The following is a 14,546-nucleotide window of genomic DNA, read 5'->3' as shown; positions in this document are numbered from 1 at the left end:
AGTCTGTCATTGTCCAGCCACTACTCAAAAAAAAAAAAAAAAATCTCTTGACATTGAATCCTCAGCCAGCTATTGTCCTGTTTCCAGCCTCCCCTTTTTGAGGAAAATTGCCCAAAAGCTCCAAGTATCTTTGGATAATATCAGATTCCTGCACCCCTTTCAGTCTTGTTTTCATCCTGAGTGGGCATGACTACACGAGACACTTACTGGACATTAGCCTAATAACACTGTGCAGTAGTATGGTGGTCAAAAAATGTGCTAATAGCCTACTTCACATTGTTATTAGGCAAATGCACAGTAAGCATCACAAAATAACCATGCACCAGCACTATTGTGTAGTAACTACTTACTGTGCATTCGATTAGTACTTTATTAAGCAAGTAGTAAACTAAATGTAAGATGCGCAAGTAGTAAACTAAATACCCATGGTGCATTAATGAATATGTAGATGTGTCCAATATAAGGTAAAGGCAGTGCTTCGCACCTTGGATTATCAGGGAAACTGTACCATGATGATCCTATTAAATCTGTCAGTAGCCTTTAAAAGAGTTGACCAAGAGGTGCTGATAAAGTGTTTATGTGATGTGGTGAGAATTTGTGGGATCAGTGGTGGTGAGGGAACGCTCATTGTAACCTGAGGACCTTTCCTGTGAGTCCCCTAGGGTTCAATATTGTCACCCCCACCATTCAATATGTATCTGAAGCCACTGGGCAAGATTGTGTTGAGATTCAGTGAGGTGCCATCAGTATGTTGATGATTCCTAGCTTTCTCTCTCCTTTTCATCTGACCCAGGTCCCACAGTCTTGGTCCTTACCCAGTGCCTGGCTACAGTTAGGGATTGGATGTGGGCAAACTAAATGAAGCTGAATCAGACAAGACCCAAGTGATGGTTGTCAGCAGATAGCTTGACTTAGGGGGGATAGAGACATTTGTCATTGATGGGGTTCAGTTTCCCCTTGTCAGCTAGGTTTGCAGCCATGTGGTATTCTTGGATTCTCTGTTGCACTTGGATTTTCAGGTTGCAGCAGTAGCTAGAAATGCCTTTCACCATCTCTACCTGCAGTCCTTTCTTTCAGATTCAGATCTAGTTTCTACGATAGACCACTGAAGTGTGCTGTATCTGGGCCTGCCCCTCAGGGCTGTGCAGAAGGTGCAGCTGGTACAGAAATTGGCAGCCCACCTTCTGACAGGGTGGGTCACCAGAAGAAGATTACTTCAGTGCTCCGAAATCTGTACTGGCTTCCAGTAGTTTTCTGGATGGACCCAAATTAATATGGTGGTTTTGACCTGTAAGGCTCTAGACAGTAAAGGCCCAACATATACCAGAGGATGACCTTCCCCTCATTATGCTCCATCACGATTCCTACAGTCAGCCAAGAGCAACCTCCTGTAGGGGCCATCTGTGCACCGTGTTCATTTCATGAAAACACATGGGAAGTGGTTCTTGGTAGTCACTTCTCAAATCTGGGACTCCTTACCCCTTGTGGATTGTCAGCGCATTTACTGGAATCACATCAAGTCCTTTTTCTTTGGGTATAGGTTTTGAGGTACTGTCTGGGGGAGGGGTCATATTGCATAGTATTTTAATATTTTTATCTGTCTTTATAATGTCTCTGGTCTTATTTTAGGCTGCTGTGAGCCTCTTCAGAGGAGGAAGGCATAAAAAGCTAATAAATAAAAAAAAATAAACCAGAGTGGTACTGTTTTGGGAAAATGGATATCCATCTCCCTGCTGTCACTCAGAAAGCTGGACGATGCAGAAAGTACCTCCCCTGGTAGCACATTTGGCCACAAATTGTCTCTGGACAGTGATTAACTCCACAGTCAGAGCTCTGTAACCTCCTCTCTGCTCAGCAAGATTTGGACATGAAAGTCATACTCAATGGCTAATTTTGTAGGGTTTGTAGCTTAGCAGCAGAACCTGTTCCTAACTTAAAGACAGCAAGGAAAGCACAGCCTGGTACAGACAGACACTCTAGTCAAGCACTCTGCCGTTTTTATTTACAAAAGGCTTCAGATGGGTTATTATAAGGGAAGGATGCTACTCTAGAGGCAGTAATGGAGCAATAAGTCTTGTGGGTTGGAGCCTTCCATGCATAAGTATCTACTGGCTAGAATACATGCAGGTGGGTGACTCCCAGCTCAGATCAGTGCTACATGACTCCAGCCACTTTAGCCTGGCTTAGACCAACTTGAGACCTGCTGCTGTTACCTACAAATGTGTTTGGGGGTGGGGGCATTTGAATTAGGACAGTTCCCAGAGAGCCTCTCTAATTAAAACACCTCACCCTCGCATGTATTAAGTATCTCGTCAGTAGCGATGCGTAGGAGGTGTACGGGGGTACATGTGCATCCCCTAAGAGCGCTGGTGCACCCCCTGACAGACCACACTCCCTGATTAGGCAAGGGGGCAGGTGGAAGTGCCTCCCCTGTGAGTGCTGGCCAGGGAGTGGGAGGGCCGGATGAAGAGCCGCAGCCATTTCTGGGAGTGCAGCGGCCACTTCCTGGTTGGTGCAATCAGCCACGGGGGGACCCCTCTCCCTCCAGTCGGTGAGATTGGTCAGTTGGTGAGATTGGCCGTGGTGGACTTCCCACCCTGGTTGCTGACTGGTCACTGGGGGGGCATGTGCCCCCCGTGACTAAGGTGACACCAGTCACCTATGTATCCCGTGTTTCAAAATAGCTTTAACTGAAGCTCATTCAACAAGTTTTAGTTAAAGCACCTTAATATATGTGACAGTGAAGCACACTGGAGCATTAAATAAGCTCAGTGTGCTCTGAGATATTCTAATTAGAATATCTCAGAGCATGTCTATAGGCACCCACTATTGATTTCAAGGGGAACTGTGTCATTGATTTATATGGGAACAGGGTCAGGCACTGAAACAGTCCCAGCATAGATCAGCGTAGTACAAATGGGACTGGAAAGGCTCCCAGCTCAGCAGTGCCTTTACAGGAGACAATTCTCATCTGGGAGCATTCATTATACCCCAGAAATCTGTCCTGTGGCTCAACTGTGATTGCTGCTTCTACCAGGCCAGGAAACTACTGGTTTGAAGATAGACTATGATTCTCAGGTGAGGAGCAGCAGCATTTTAACATCATATACTGAAGTGGATTAACCACTGGTAGGTATTCTGGAAAACCTACTAGAAACCAATAAAATAATGCTGTGTGTGAAACAGGCCCCATTTAATTTGGATTTGGCCCAAATCAGGGACAGTGATTCAATTTGTTCATTTAGATCACTGTCCCTGATTCAATTTGGCTGAATCTGAATCTGAAGATTCGATGCTGATTTGGAGAATCAGTGATTCGGACATAGACACATCTTTAAAATATTTTTTTACATAACTTGAGGTAGCAGGCATGGCTCATGATTGCTGCAATGCTGGGGTGGATGGAGTGTCCCACAGGAGCGCGATGGGGCCCCCCGTGTGCTCGGTGGCGAACCTGGAAGTGGACTGGGAGTACTTCTGGTCCACTTCCAGGTCCACCAAGGAGTGCACGGTGTCCTCCCCCATTCCTGGGCCCCTCTGGCTTGGCAATCAGCCACAGGGGGACCCTAGGTGTCCCCCTAGATCCAGGAGGCACCAGTTGCTGAGCCAGGGGAGTGCAGGGGCCCCCCCCAGCGTGCTTCCCGGCTCACCTGGAAGTGGACCGGAAATGCTTCTGGTCAACTTCTGGGTTTGATGCTGTGCATACTAGTGAGCCCCCCCATGCTTCTGTGGGACACTCCATGCGCCCCAGCATTGCAGCACTCAGGAGCTGCCTGGTACCTAGAGGTATGTAGAAAAAACATTTAAAGCTGTGTCCATGTCTGAACCGCCGAATCTTTCCGAATCTCTCCAAATCAATTCGGAGGGTTCCAATTGGAACTGGAGAGATTAAAGGGTCTCCTGATTCGATTTGGATTTGGGGATTCAGCCACTGAATCAGGCTGAATCTCCGCTGAATTGCATCAGGGATTGAAGCTTCACACAGCTCTAATGCTGAACACTTCAGCCAGTTACGCTCTGCTGAACCAGATAAGTGCCGATGTTGCAGTTCAGAGATGGGGAGATTATGGAAGAGGATTTCATATGGAGAAGGAAGAACATATATCCTAATGCCAGCAGTTTCCAGAACAAGAAGAACAGTCTAATGTCACCCTGCACTTTGTTCTTAGAGCACATGCTCTAAGAACAAAGACTCTGTAGGGTGAGGAGACCATTTTTCAGTCATTAGATCAGGTCTAATCAAGCTGAATAAAGCCTTAAAGGAAGCATTTAGATCAGTGGTTCTAAACCAGGATGCCATGGCACAGATAGATGGCAGACCCCAGCTGCAGTTGCCCAGGGGGCAGAAAGGGGAATAAATCTCCTCCCTGCTCCCTCTGCCTTAGGGGCCAAGACAGCCGGCGTCTGGCCACAGCCCTACAGCTGCCATTGCGGCAGCAAGGGGAGAGTGCAAGGCAGACCCTGGCTTGGGTCCATGGTGGTAGGACAGGGAGTGAGGAATTAAACCCCCTCCCTGGCCAGTTCATTCCAGGCTACTGCCGGGGCTGGCTGTGCCCCTGCTGCTGAAGCAGCCAGCGGAGAAATGCCTGACAGGGGTCTGGGACAGAAGTTGCAAAACCAGTTGACCCAAATCAGTTAAGTGTGATACCACATTCAGCCAGGTTTATCCGAAACCAGTTTCAGCCATTTTGAAACTGGTTTATGGGCACCAAACATATGTTCTGTTACAGGTTTAAACCAGTTTCTGATCACTCAAACCAGTTATGTGTAATTTCTGTCCCTAGCCAGGGACAGTATGCCTGGGCTCTCCACATATTTTTAACTCTTCTTGCTTGGGTTTACTTTCTAATCATCATTTCTAAACTCCTCAAGACTAATATACTAACACCAGACAACCTTTCCCTTTGGCTACCTGCTCCCTGTAGGCGAGGCCTCACAGGTAAAACCACATCAGTCTCTGGAAGTGTGGGCCCAAGCCTGAAGCAGATCTGAGAAGATTGCTAAAAAATTCGCCTGAATGCAGGAAAACATTTTGTTTAAAAACTATGCTGTAGCCTGGGCATGCTTTGTCTGGAAGGAGCAAACTCAGCTCACTGATGACTCCTCAGGCTGGGTCTGAAGGCAACTGTAACTAGAATATTTTCTCTATTGAACGTCCAGCTTGTGGAATCTCTTAAGGCCCCAAAGAGCTACTAAGGGTTAATGGTAAACCCTGCAATGCTTAACCCTCTGTTTCCTAAGAACATGTGAACACTAACTTCTGTTCAGTTACTCAACGGTTAATTCCTTCAGGAGGCAGTACATCTGCCTCCTCCTAGAGTTCATAAACCTCTTCCTTCACATTTAACCATATCCGCCATACTGCATTACCCTCTTGCTGCTGGAGGTGTTTATTTCTTCATTAGCTAAAACACCCGGTTCAACATGCTTATGAAGGTAAAGTGAGATATAAACCAACCTCCATTAAATTTCCACAGAGCAGTAAAAAAACAGAGGAAACTCCCAGAGAAAAATATAATTAATGTAGGTAGGACAGTACCTGCAAATACACACACTAATGTAAAACCATATTAATAATGTTAAAAGAATATACATTGCTTGAATACCTGGAAATTCAGAGCTAATATTTCACTAAAAACGTAACTCTTCCCTAATATCTTTGTCCATGCATAAATTATGCACAAGAAAACCTTGTAGTCAGAGTTACCAAACTTCATCTACTACTTCTCTCACCTAATACCTGCTATTGCCCTTTGTCCAGTTCACTCACAGATTTGGCAGAAGCATATCATCACTCACCTTACCCCTCTGCTATTCCATTACAAGTCAGAAGTTTCATCCTGTTTCTTTTACCCTCTCTGCAAGACAAGGACTACTGTTGGGTCTCTTTCAGCCCACCAAAGAAGCCTCACTGGCACTTTACCTTGTCCACACTACAAAGGCTGTCCATTCTTAACCCAAGGAATGCCACTGCCAATTTATAGCTAGATGTGTCCCTGTAAGGTTATACTTTTATTTTTATGCTTTAATTTCTAGCCAATTGGCTACCACTGATAGAATATTAATCTAGGCCTCTTATAACCTTTCTCCTTATTGCTTGGACAGGGAAGGCAGAGACAAGGTCAGGATGAAAGCTGTTTAACTCTGAACTTTCTTGCTTTCGTCTGTTTGCTCACATTGCCTGATGATGGGATTCCTTTAGGTTTTAGAGCAGCCATTTAATATCTAGAGCAGACTCTTTATATGAATGGTTTTCTCCAGGAATAGTTAAAATCATTCAAGAAGAAAGTTCCTGGAACAGCAGTTTGTGTCTCCCAGTTGATTTAGTGCAATCTCATTGATGCTTGGAGCCTGCAGGACAGCATGGCAGCCAGGGAGGCAAGAAGAATCATTGTTCCTGCAAAATTTGTCAGGATGACCTCAGGTTTGTGTGTTTAGATTTGGCAAAGTAGACAAAATAAACACACACACACACAAATATGCATCTCTTACTTCTAGGAAATGGAAGGAGAAAATTTCTGTGCCTGCAAGATGTTGGGATTGCTGACACACTAACTATTCTCCATGTTGAGAATAGACCGATATACCGCTGGTGGGTATCTGTTTAAATCTGTTACTGTAAATTGCCCTGAACCATTTTGGGAAGGATGGATATACATCACAGAAATAAATTAAAGAAATAAAATGTCACACCTGATTCAGTTTACTCAAATTCTACTGTTTGTTGTACTGCACCGTGATTGTTCCTGCCTCTATGCACTATACACTTGAGCTGAGCCTTTCCCTTACCAGTAGCTGGAAAGAGAAGGACAAGAGAGAAAGTTGCCATGCATACTTTGGGTGAAGGACTCAGGGGAAGATTGTCAGGGTCTGACCTGAGAAACCACTGATTAGTGTGGTTTCTAACAGTTGAGAACTGCTTGCAGAAACTCATTTTCTTTTTCATTCCCACTAAAGATAACAAAATGGGAAATACTGGCTAGGTGAGATGGATCATCACTAGGTCAGAATGGTTCAAATCTCTCTAGAAGTAAGGGTTTATATGTCTGTACCATCTTCTTGCCACCTCTTTTCACCATTTTGAATTGCTATGGGATATAGTGATTAAAAGGTTTCTAGTAGGAAGAATCAAGTCAGACAAGTAACATGTTTCTGTCATTGATTTGCACTCTACTGCCCACCCTTCAGTTCAAGAAACTCAGACTACACAGACAGCAAGTATTCACTTATACTCCTGCCTCATCCCCTGGGAATATCAACACAAAATCAAACAAAAGGAATATGTACTATTTGTGAGTCACTGAAAACACCTAGTCCCTCCAAAACTGAGAGAGTGATCAGAGCTTTACACTGACTTGTGTCTCATTGGAACCGTTGCCAAGGTAACAGAGTGCCCTGAAACCTAACCTTTAGCACCTGATTCTCTCTGGCCTTGTACCTTGTGGGCCTGATTCCCATTGGCCTATTCCTGCGTGTCATTTACATGGGTAAACCAGGCTCTCTGTGCTGATTAGGCCTAAAGAAAGTGAATGGAATAGTAAAGCAGATCAGAATACTGCATTTCTTGACATCAGTACAAGCAATTTTAAACCCATTTATACTGCTCTTGTACACATATAAATGATGACAGAAAGGAGAATCGGGCTCATATGCTGTTTTACATAGCATGCGGAGTTAGGTCTTTTCAGCCATATTTACTTAGGCTCATCTTCTTTATTCCATATTGTGTAACAATCTGCCACAAACGCAAGACAGACTCCCTGTTTGTAGGCTTTCTTCCACTTCTGCTGATGTCCTGCCTCTCCTTTCCCCACCACAGATGTGTCAAAAATTGGGATTGGGATGAATGATCCCTAGAGATACACATCCACACAAGTGGGAGTTTGGAAAGGTTGCAGCAAAACAGGCAGAATATTGTAAAATCAGCATCATATTTTTCAACAGCCAAGGCACAAGAAATGCCAGTAGACTTAGGAATAAGAGCTATAAATTAGAGACTGCCCCATAAATTGAGTGATTGGATAATACTGAAAGGCACAAGAATTTATGGCTGGGAAGATCGTCAAAATTTATTTTTAGTGAATAATCATTTGACAAATGCGTTTTGAAATCTCACTGTCAGTTCTGTTATAAAATCCACTAATTAATACCCCCAAAATTAATATAAAAAAATAATGGTTCATTTGAAAAGAATGTGGTGACACAGAACACATCCACATCCCTCTCTCTTCAGAAAGGTGGCAGTGTTGCTTTGTAGTTGCTGAATGCATAGCTAGGGACTAAGAATTATTTCAAATGAGCTGCAATGTACCATAATATACCAACAAAAACTAAGGAATGACTTAATCTAATGAAATGTAAGATCACAGTGATATGGAAACCACACCAAAGCCCTGGACCCAATTATTGTATAACTCAGGCAGACTGGAACCCTTGTGTTTGCGCACACACACACACTTGGGTTTTCAACGAACTGCCAATTTTGTATTTGCTTAGAAAACAAAGTTTAAATTGACCACCCAGCTATCTAAGAGATCCTGATAATACTACTTATGTCTAGCATCAGTTTCATAAACCTCTGATCTTATTATCTGCATTGCGCAGAGACAAAACACACATGGAGTGGGTATCTTTCAGAAATCATGTTCTTGTGTGACCATACCATCAAGCTTTACAACACATATATGATACATACAGTCAGAGTTTGTCTAGGCATTCATAAAAGATAGAGAACTTCACCTCTGACAGCAAAAACAAATGCTCAAATACACTTCTATCATTATTGTTATTACATTATCTAAAGTCAATTAAACAAATAAGACTAAGGCACCCCCCCAACCTGTACATGCACACATGTATCCTATTTACAATAAAAACAAAAATGTGACTCAAGGTACTAATATCCAACAGAGGGGCTGTTTTAGAAGTTACCATCCCACAATTCACCTTCACTCACCTTCACTCACGCTGAATATCCTCTGAGAAGCCCTTTATTAGGACTTCTACTAATTCACAAGAGTGGAACATGTTTTTACTTGCAAACCCTCTGAAAGCAGCACTTGGTTCTGTGGCTCTGGTTTTATTTCTCTGATGATGTCACTTTAAATATTTTTCATGTTCCATTTGTTATTTTTGCTTCTAAAAATGACGCATTTCTGCAAATTCATTTTTTTCCAATTAGTCACAACTTAATGGAACAAAGTCAGCAGCCTGGATGTCAGAGTAAATGTCAGGGCCGTCTTCTCTGCCACTCCCAGATATACATACTGTATTACACCTGGATATAGGGATGGGATTAGGTATGTTGATTTTCACCACTGTCCTTTTGGATTTTTGCCCCAAGCCTTTACAAGAAAGAGTAGGGTAAAGGAGCAGGGAATCATAGTTTCACTATCATAAACCACAGACATAAACTGAAAAGCAATGAAAAAGCAGTAAAATAAATTATAGAAAGGAAGGAAAATGCATTTCTTCATTTACAGAATAGCCTCTGTGAGAGCAAAGCCATGACAGCTTTATGACTCCCTTATTATCTTACTTGCATGCTGCTTCCAAACATTTAATGAAAAACAGCCTATGGCTAAGACTTGCAGGAGAGGAAAGTTTTAGGAGAAATTCTTGATGCTCAGCCCTACCTGATCTGAACTTGCTCCGAATCAGCAAAGAATGCTCAGTACCAAGAAGTGTCATGGTGATTCTCTGTGAACCGTTCCAGAAGCCCCCTCACTTAAACCATTAACTTGCTCCAAGGAGACAAGCAGAGCACAGTTAGTGAACCAGAATTCATCCGACCCTCCTGGAGTCTCTGGGTGCTATTATAGCTGGGTTTGCAGAAAGCAGCAAGTGACTTTAAAAGTTTTGGTCCCATCCAGCACTGACCCTCCACAGAAACCAACTGCTCCCCCCAAGTTCTGTGTTGAACTAATTAACTTTTAGCTAGCAGGACCCTCCTCATGCTCTGAGTTTACTATCAGCAGCATCACTGGGTGTCCTGGCTGATGTCATGGTCTAGCAGGGAGAAGCGACTATCAGTAACAGGGTCTTAGGAAAGTCAGAAGTTTGATATCTGATCCTTATTACTACCAACAGGAACTCAGCCAATCAGGAGGCTCCCTGTCTCAGACAGCTGGTTTCAGAGCAGTTCTGAAATACCAACAGATCTAGTGTTTAACTCTTTCAAGCATGGGGAGATGTAGCCACTGGGAATTCCAAGCAGTAGGATTTCTTACTAAAAACACACTTCTCTTTCTAGGACTTTGAGGCCAAAGTACACAGCTGCCTCTACCTCTACATGCCTGGAGGGCAGGGTGTGATATTTGTTTATTGTACTGTACTTTTATGCACTCTGGTGTGCAGAATTTGTGGGTTCTTTCCTGCAAAGAGTCAAAAGATATCCAGATTGCAGCTGAAGGTCTGATCACAGCAAGGGTAGGGCTACTTGTACGTCCCTGGGTCCCTGGGATGTACTCAGCAAATACAGTTTACAGTGCCATCACATCTTCACTGCTATGGAGTTAGCAGGGGTATGCCTAGCTGTGCTGGAATCATACCCCTAATTGTTGCATAGGCATACCAAGGTATTGCTATGAGGGTGCATGTCCCCTGAATCTGATTCCATTTACTCTCTTTTTGATGTGCTGATGGACTGTGCCATACAGTCAGTTTGTGCCATATTACTTTACAGATGGACCATAAATAAGCTAAACTGTCCAAAAATAGAAACAGTTTTTGAAGTAACACAATGCCCTAAGTGTGTGGCCATGTTACACATCAGGCAAACACTTTTGATTAAAAAGACATATGATCATACTCTTTTTGTTTTGCCCTCACCATGCAGGAACATGACCCAGCATGCAGGCAGAAATGGCTGCAGTAGAAACTCCTGACAGTGATACAGAGCCATACTGATATTTTCCCAGCTCCATGCTATTACATGTCAGAGTTGACAGTGCTTTGCAAATATGAGAAAGAGAAATTTTTTCACTAAATTTCCCTGGCCAAAACAAGGGCTAGTTTAAGGAGGGAGATAAAGGTAAGTAGAAGCCCTTGCCAGGTAAGGCTGGTTAGCAATCTTCTGATGCAATATTTTTCAAATGGAAAATATAAATTAGTGGAGAACAATATCAATTAGCAGAGAACAATATGCTTAATAGAAATGGGATGATTTTGGCAAATCATATGACAGATCATAGTTTTCAACTGAAATTTTCCACTGTCCCGGGAGTCAAAATAATGAGCGACACTTACTGGCAGCACGGGACAGGACGTGTGTGGGGCTGAAGGAGGAACCCGTGCAGCTCGTTAGCCGCCTTTTCATGCAATTACATCCAGCTGGTGATGTCAGTGTCGGATGCCGACTGGCAGAGATAAAAATGGTGGCCGCTGCTGCAGAGGGGGCAGATAGCCGAAGGATGAAGCCATGGCTGATGCCTGCAGCAGGGAAGACCCCACACCGGGACCCAGAGAGCCTGGCAAGCAGGAGCAGATGCAGGCTGTGGAGAGAGGAGTACCCTGCCGAAAGCCTACGCCAGATAACAAGGGAGTAACAGGTTTGCCGGCCAGAAGCAGAGCTGAAGCAGCACTTGGAAGCCGAGTGGAACCCAGGTGGGAGTGCCGGGATGACGGGGCACGGAGGAAGGCATGACAGGGGATGAAGACCCCGGGAAAGCCCTGAAGGGGTTTGTGGTTGGGGCGGGTATTGCCGCCAGGTTCCACCGGATTGAGAAACAGGCGGGAGTGGATCCAGGAAGTGACGAGTCAAGAGCAAAGCAGCCCCTCCCTGTTAGGCTCTGAGGAAAGGGAGAGTAAGTGGTAGGGAATAGCTCACTGGTTGGTTTTGGGTTAATGCGTTTATTTTTTGTTACCCCAGGCGAAGGGGCATAGGAGATAGGGACAGGTGCCCAAGGGTCAGGGCTCCCCTCCTCATGGTTGTATGTACCCTTGAAGAAAGGGCTGGAGGTGTAAAGGGTTGTGTGGTAGGCCCACATGGGCAAGCAGGGCCTTAAGTCGCTGGCTTCAAGATGCAACAGTGGAGAGGGTGACCCCGTGAATAAAGGCCGTGGATATCAGCTGGACAGCACACCGAAGGAGGTGTGAGGCCAGGGTGTAGGGGTGGCCCCACGAGCAACCACGGGGCAAACCCCAGGCCACCGCATATCTCGTCAACAGACCCCACCTACTTAGGAACACCAAGTCGTGGCAGGCGAGAATGGGGTTGGCGATGCGGGAAGGAGAGAACTACTCCGGCAACAACACAAACCCGGGAGGTGCTTGACATCCACCAGTAATGCAAAGGCCACCTGAGAGCGGTTATTTGAAGTTGGGTGGTCACATCCACCTAGGCAGGTCTTAGTTGGAAACCTGTCTGTTTTCTGTACACTCTGCACTAACAGGTTATCCCACCTGGAAGACTTTTTGTGAGTTAGAATACAGGGCTTTCAATTACCATGGCTTGTAGGCAGCCCAATTATATGGACTGCCCTAAAGTCAGGGAACCCAGGATCTGTGGTTCTGGGTCAGCCACACAGACTATGACCCTGGGGCCAGGGAAAGTATGGGTTCCAGTCATTTAGGCCAGCTGACTTTTTGGGCCTACTCAGCTCCTGAAGCCTATCAAGGTAGCTAGTTGTCGATGTGGTTGAGGAGAAAGTGCATATGGCAGCTTTGAGGCCCTTGTCCATCTGAGAGTTAGCATGAAGAGATGGCAGTGGACCCTCTGTCACAGTATGGGGTACCTAAGGATGGCCGTGATGCCCCTAGGGCTCCGTGACTGTGTCAATTCTGTCCTGCAGATGCGTTCTTTTATCTCCTGCCGTGTCTTGTTGGTATAAATAATAAATAGGGAGGCTTCCCACAGGTTTCTGCATGGCCATGGTCCTGTTGGACCCCACTAAACCCTACAGATTCTTGGACCCTTTGCTGGGTCCCACTTTAAGTTGATGCCTCACAAGACACCCCAAGACTTATGGGGTAGATCCATGTCTGCAAAACCTCCCCTTTACCATGCCCCATGCCGTGCAGATGGTATATAAATATTATCTCCCTAATAAGGTCTTGGCCTAACTGGGCTTCCTGTGGTCACTTGGCTCTGAAACCCCTGTTGCTGTCCCCCTCTGGACCTGGGCTTTGTGGCCCCTGTTGTTGTGTCCTCCCTGGCACTGGGCTCCCTGCAGCCCTCTTTAGTGTGTAATAGTGTGCCCCAATGAGGCCTTCTCCTCCCGTATTAGCCTCATCCTGGTCCACTGGTGCAAATAACAACATAAATATAAGACCCTGGGCTACAACATTACAATAACACTGGAGGCTACACTCTGCCCCTTTAAGAAGGCAAGCTTCTCCCTCAGTATTGTGTGCCTCCTAGCCCTGGGTGTCTTAGGAGCTCCTGGAACCCCATTAGTTTTACAAGCAGCAGATCAGGTCTGGGGCTCTGGCCTTAAAATCTACAAATCTATGAATCTGTTTGAAACCTTTCAACAGTTTTCTCCAAACCAGTGCCATTTAAGTCCTATGATTTCTGTGCTCTACTCTAAAGCTGCCATTGTCAAACATTCCTTGGTACTGCTGTGCCCACAAGTTATATTGGAACTGATTCAGCAAGCAACTAAAATCTCTCTGCTCCAGGAAGGATTCCTTGGCATCTGTAGGCTAAAATTATGTGTATTTGCTGCATTATTACATCATAAATATGAATCCAGTTTGCTGCCTCCTGTCATCACAGACTTTAATCAGCTATCACTCCTGCCTAATTTTCTTCTTTCCAGACACCACACGTTATTTTTCCCTATTAGCTGCATTTTCCCAAACTGAATCCTGTATCAATTTGTGCTGCTCACACAGATCCCCTGTTTATGTTTATTTGGATCCTGCTCTCCTCAAGGGAGACATCATTGATTTGTTTCAGACAATCAGTGACATGCATTTATGGAAATGCATCTACCACCAAAAATGTGAGAGCTACATGGCATAACTATTCAAATAAGTCATTTTCTTTCTGCAGGAATGGGCTCTACTTCTTGAGCTCGCTTCTTCCTGCTTGTGAGAAAAGGGTCATTCAATATTTCATTATTGTTAGTGCCAGTCAAGCGCTGCCAGTCGGGGTGATGGGTGTGAATGTTAGTTTATAAAAGGTCCTATCAGCCACTGGATTCATGTGACCCTGGTCAGAGTAAGTCTTGCCAGTACAGCAGTAAAAATGTCATGAGCCAGCAAGGGCTCTTCTGTGCTAGCATTTCCCCTCTATCCTTCACTGTGGGTCTTCTAAAGGGTTTGCAATGGTGAGAACATTTCAGAAAGCAGGCTAGTCTAGACAAGACCTATAACAGGGTAGTTCAGACTTATCTGGAAAGTGTAGATAAGACATGTTGCAAGATAATTCAGACTTGTCTGGGAAAAAGAAGGCCAGAAGGGAAGCCAGAGCATGCTGGTTTGAGCCATAAAGAATCCCTTCGGTAGGAATTCTGCAGTCATATGAATCCCTGAGAGCTAGGGAGAGAAATGCTGCCTCTGAAGGCCAGGAGTAGTTGAGGTGTAGTCATTAAACAGCTGAT

At 44.8% G+C, this 14,546-nt stretch overlaps 1 protein-coding gene across 3 annotated transcripts in view; it reads right to left on the bottom strand.

The window, feature by feature from the left end:
• Positions 1 to 9,962, bottom strand: part of MYOCD (myocardin) — a 94,974-nt gene extending 85,012 nt beyond the window's left edge. For all 3 annotated transcript variants that reach the window (XM_090061062.1, XM_090061058.1, XM_090061060.1), the window contains exon 1: positions 9,636 to 9,962. In XM_090061062.1, coding sequence (XP_089917188.1) covers positions 9,636 to 9,690 — 55 coding nt within the window. In that variant the 5' untranslated portion in view covers positions 9,691 to 9,962. The remainder of the gene's footprint in view (positions 1 to 9,635) is intronic.
• Between the last annotated feature and the right edge of the window lie 4,584 nt (positions 9,963 to 14,546).

This window comes from Crocodylus siamensis, chromosome 8 (genome assembly GCF_052110815.1).
Source record: "Crocodylus siamensis isolate JL-2025a chromosome 8, ASM5211081v1, whole genome shotgun sequence".
Classification (NCBI taxonomy): domain Eukaryota; kingdom Metazoa; phylum Chordata; order Crocodylia; family Crocodylidae; genus Crocodylus; species Crocodylus siamensis.
The sequence above is the reverse complement of the archived record's forward strand: the minus strand, read 5'-3'. Positions and strand labels throughout refer to the sequence as shown.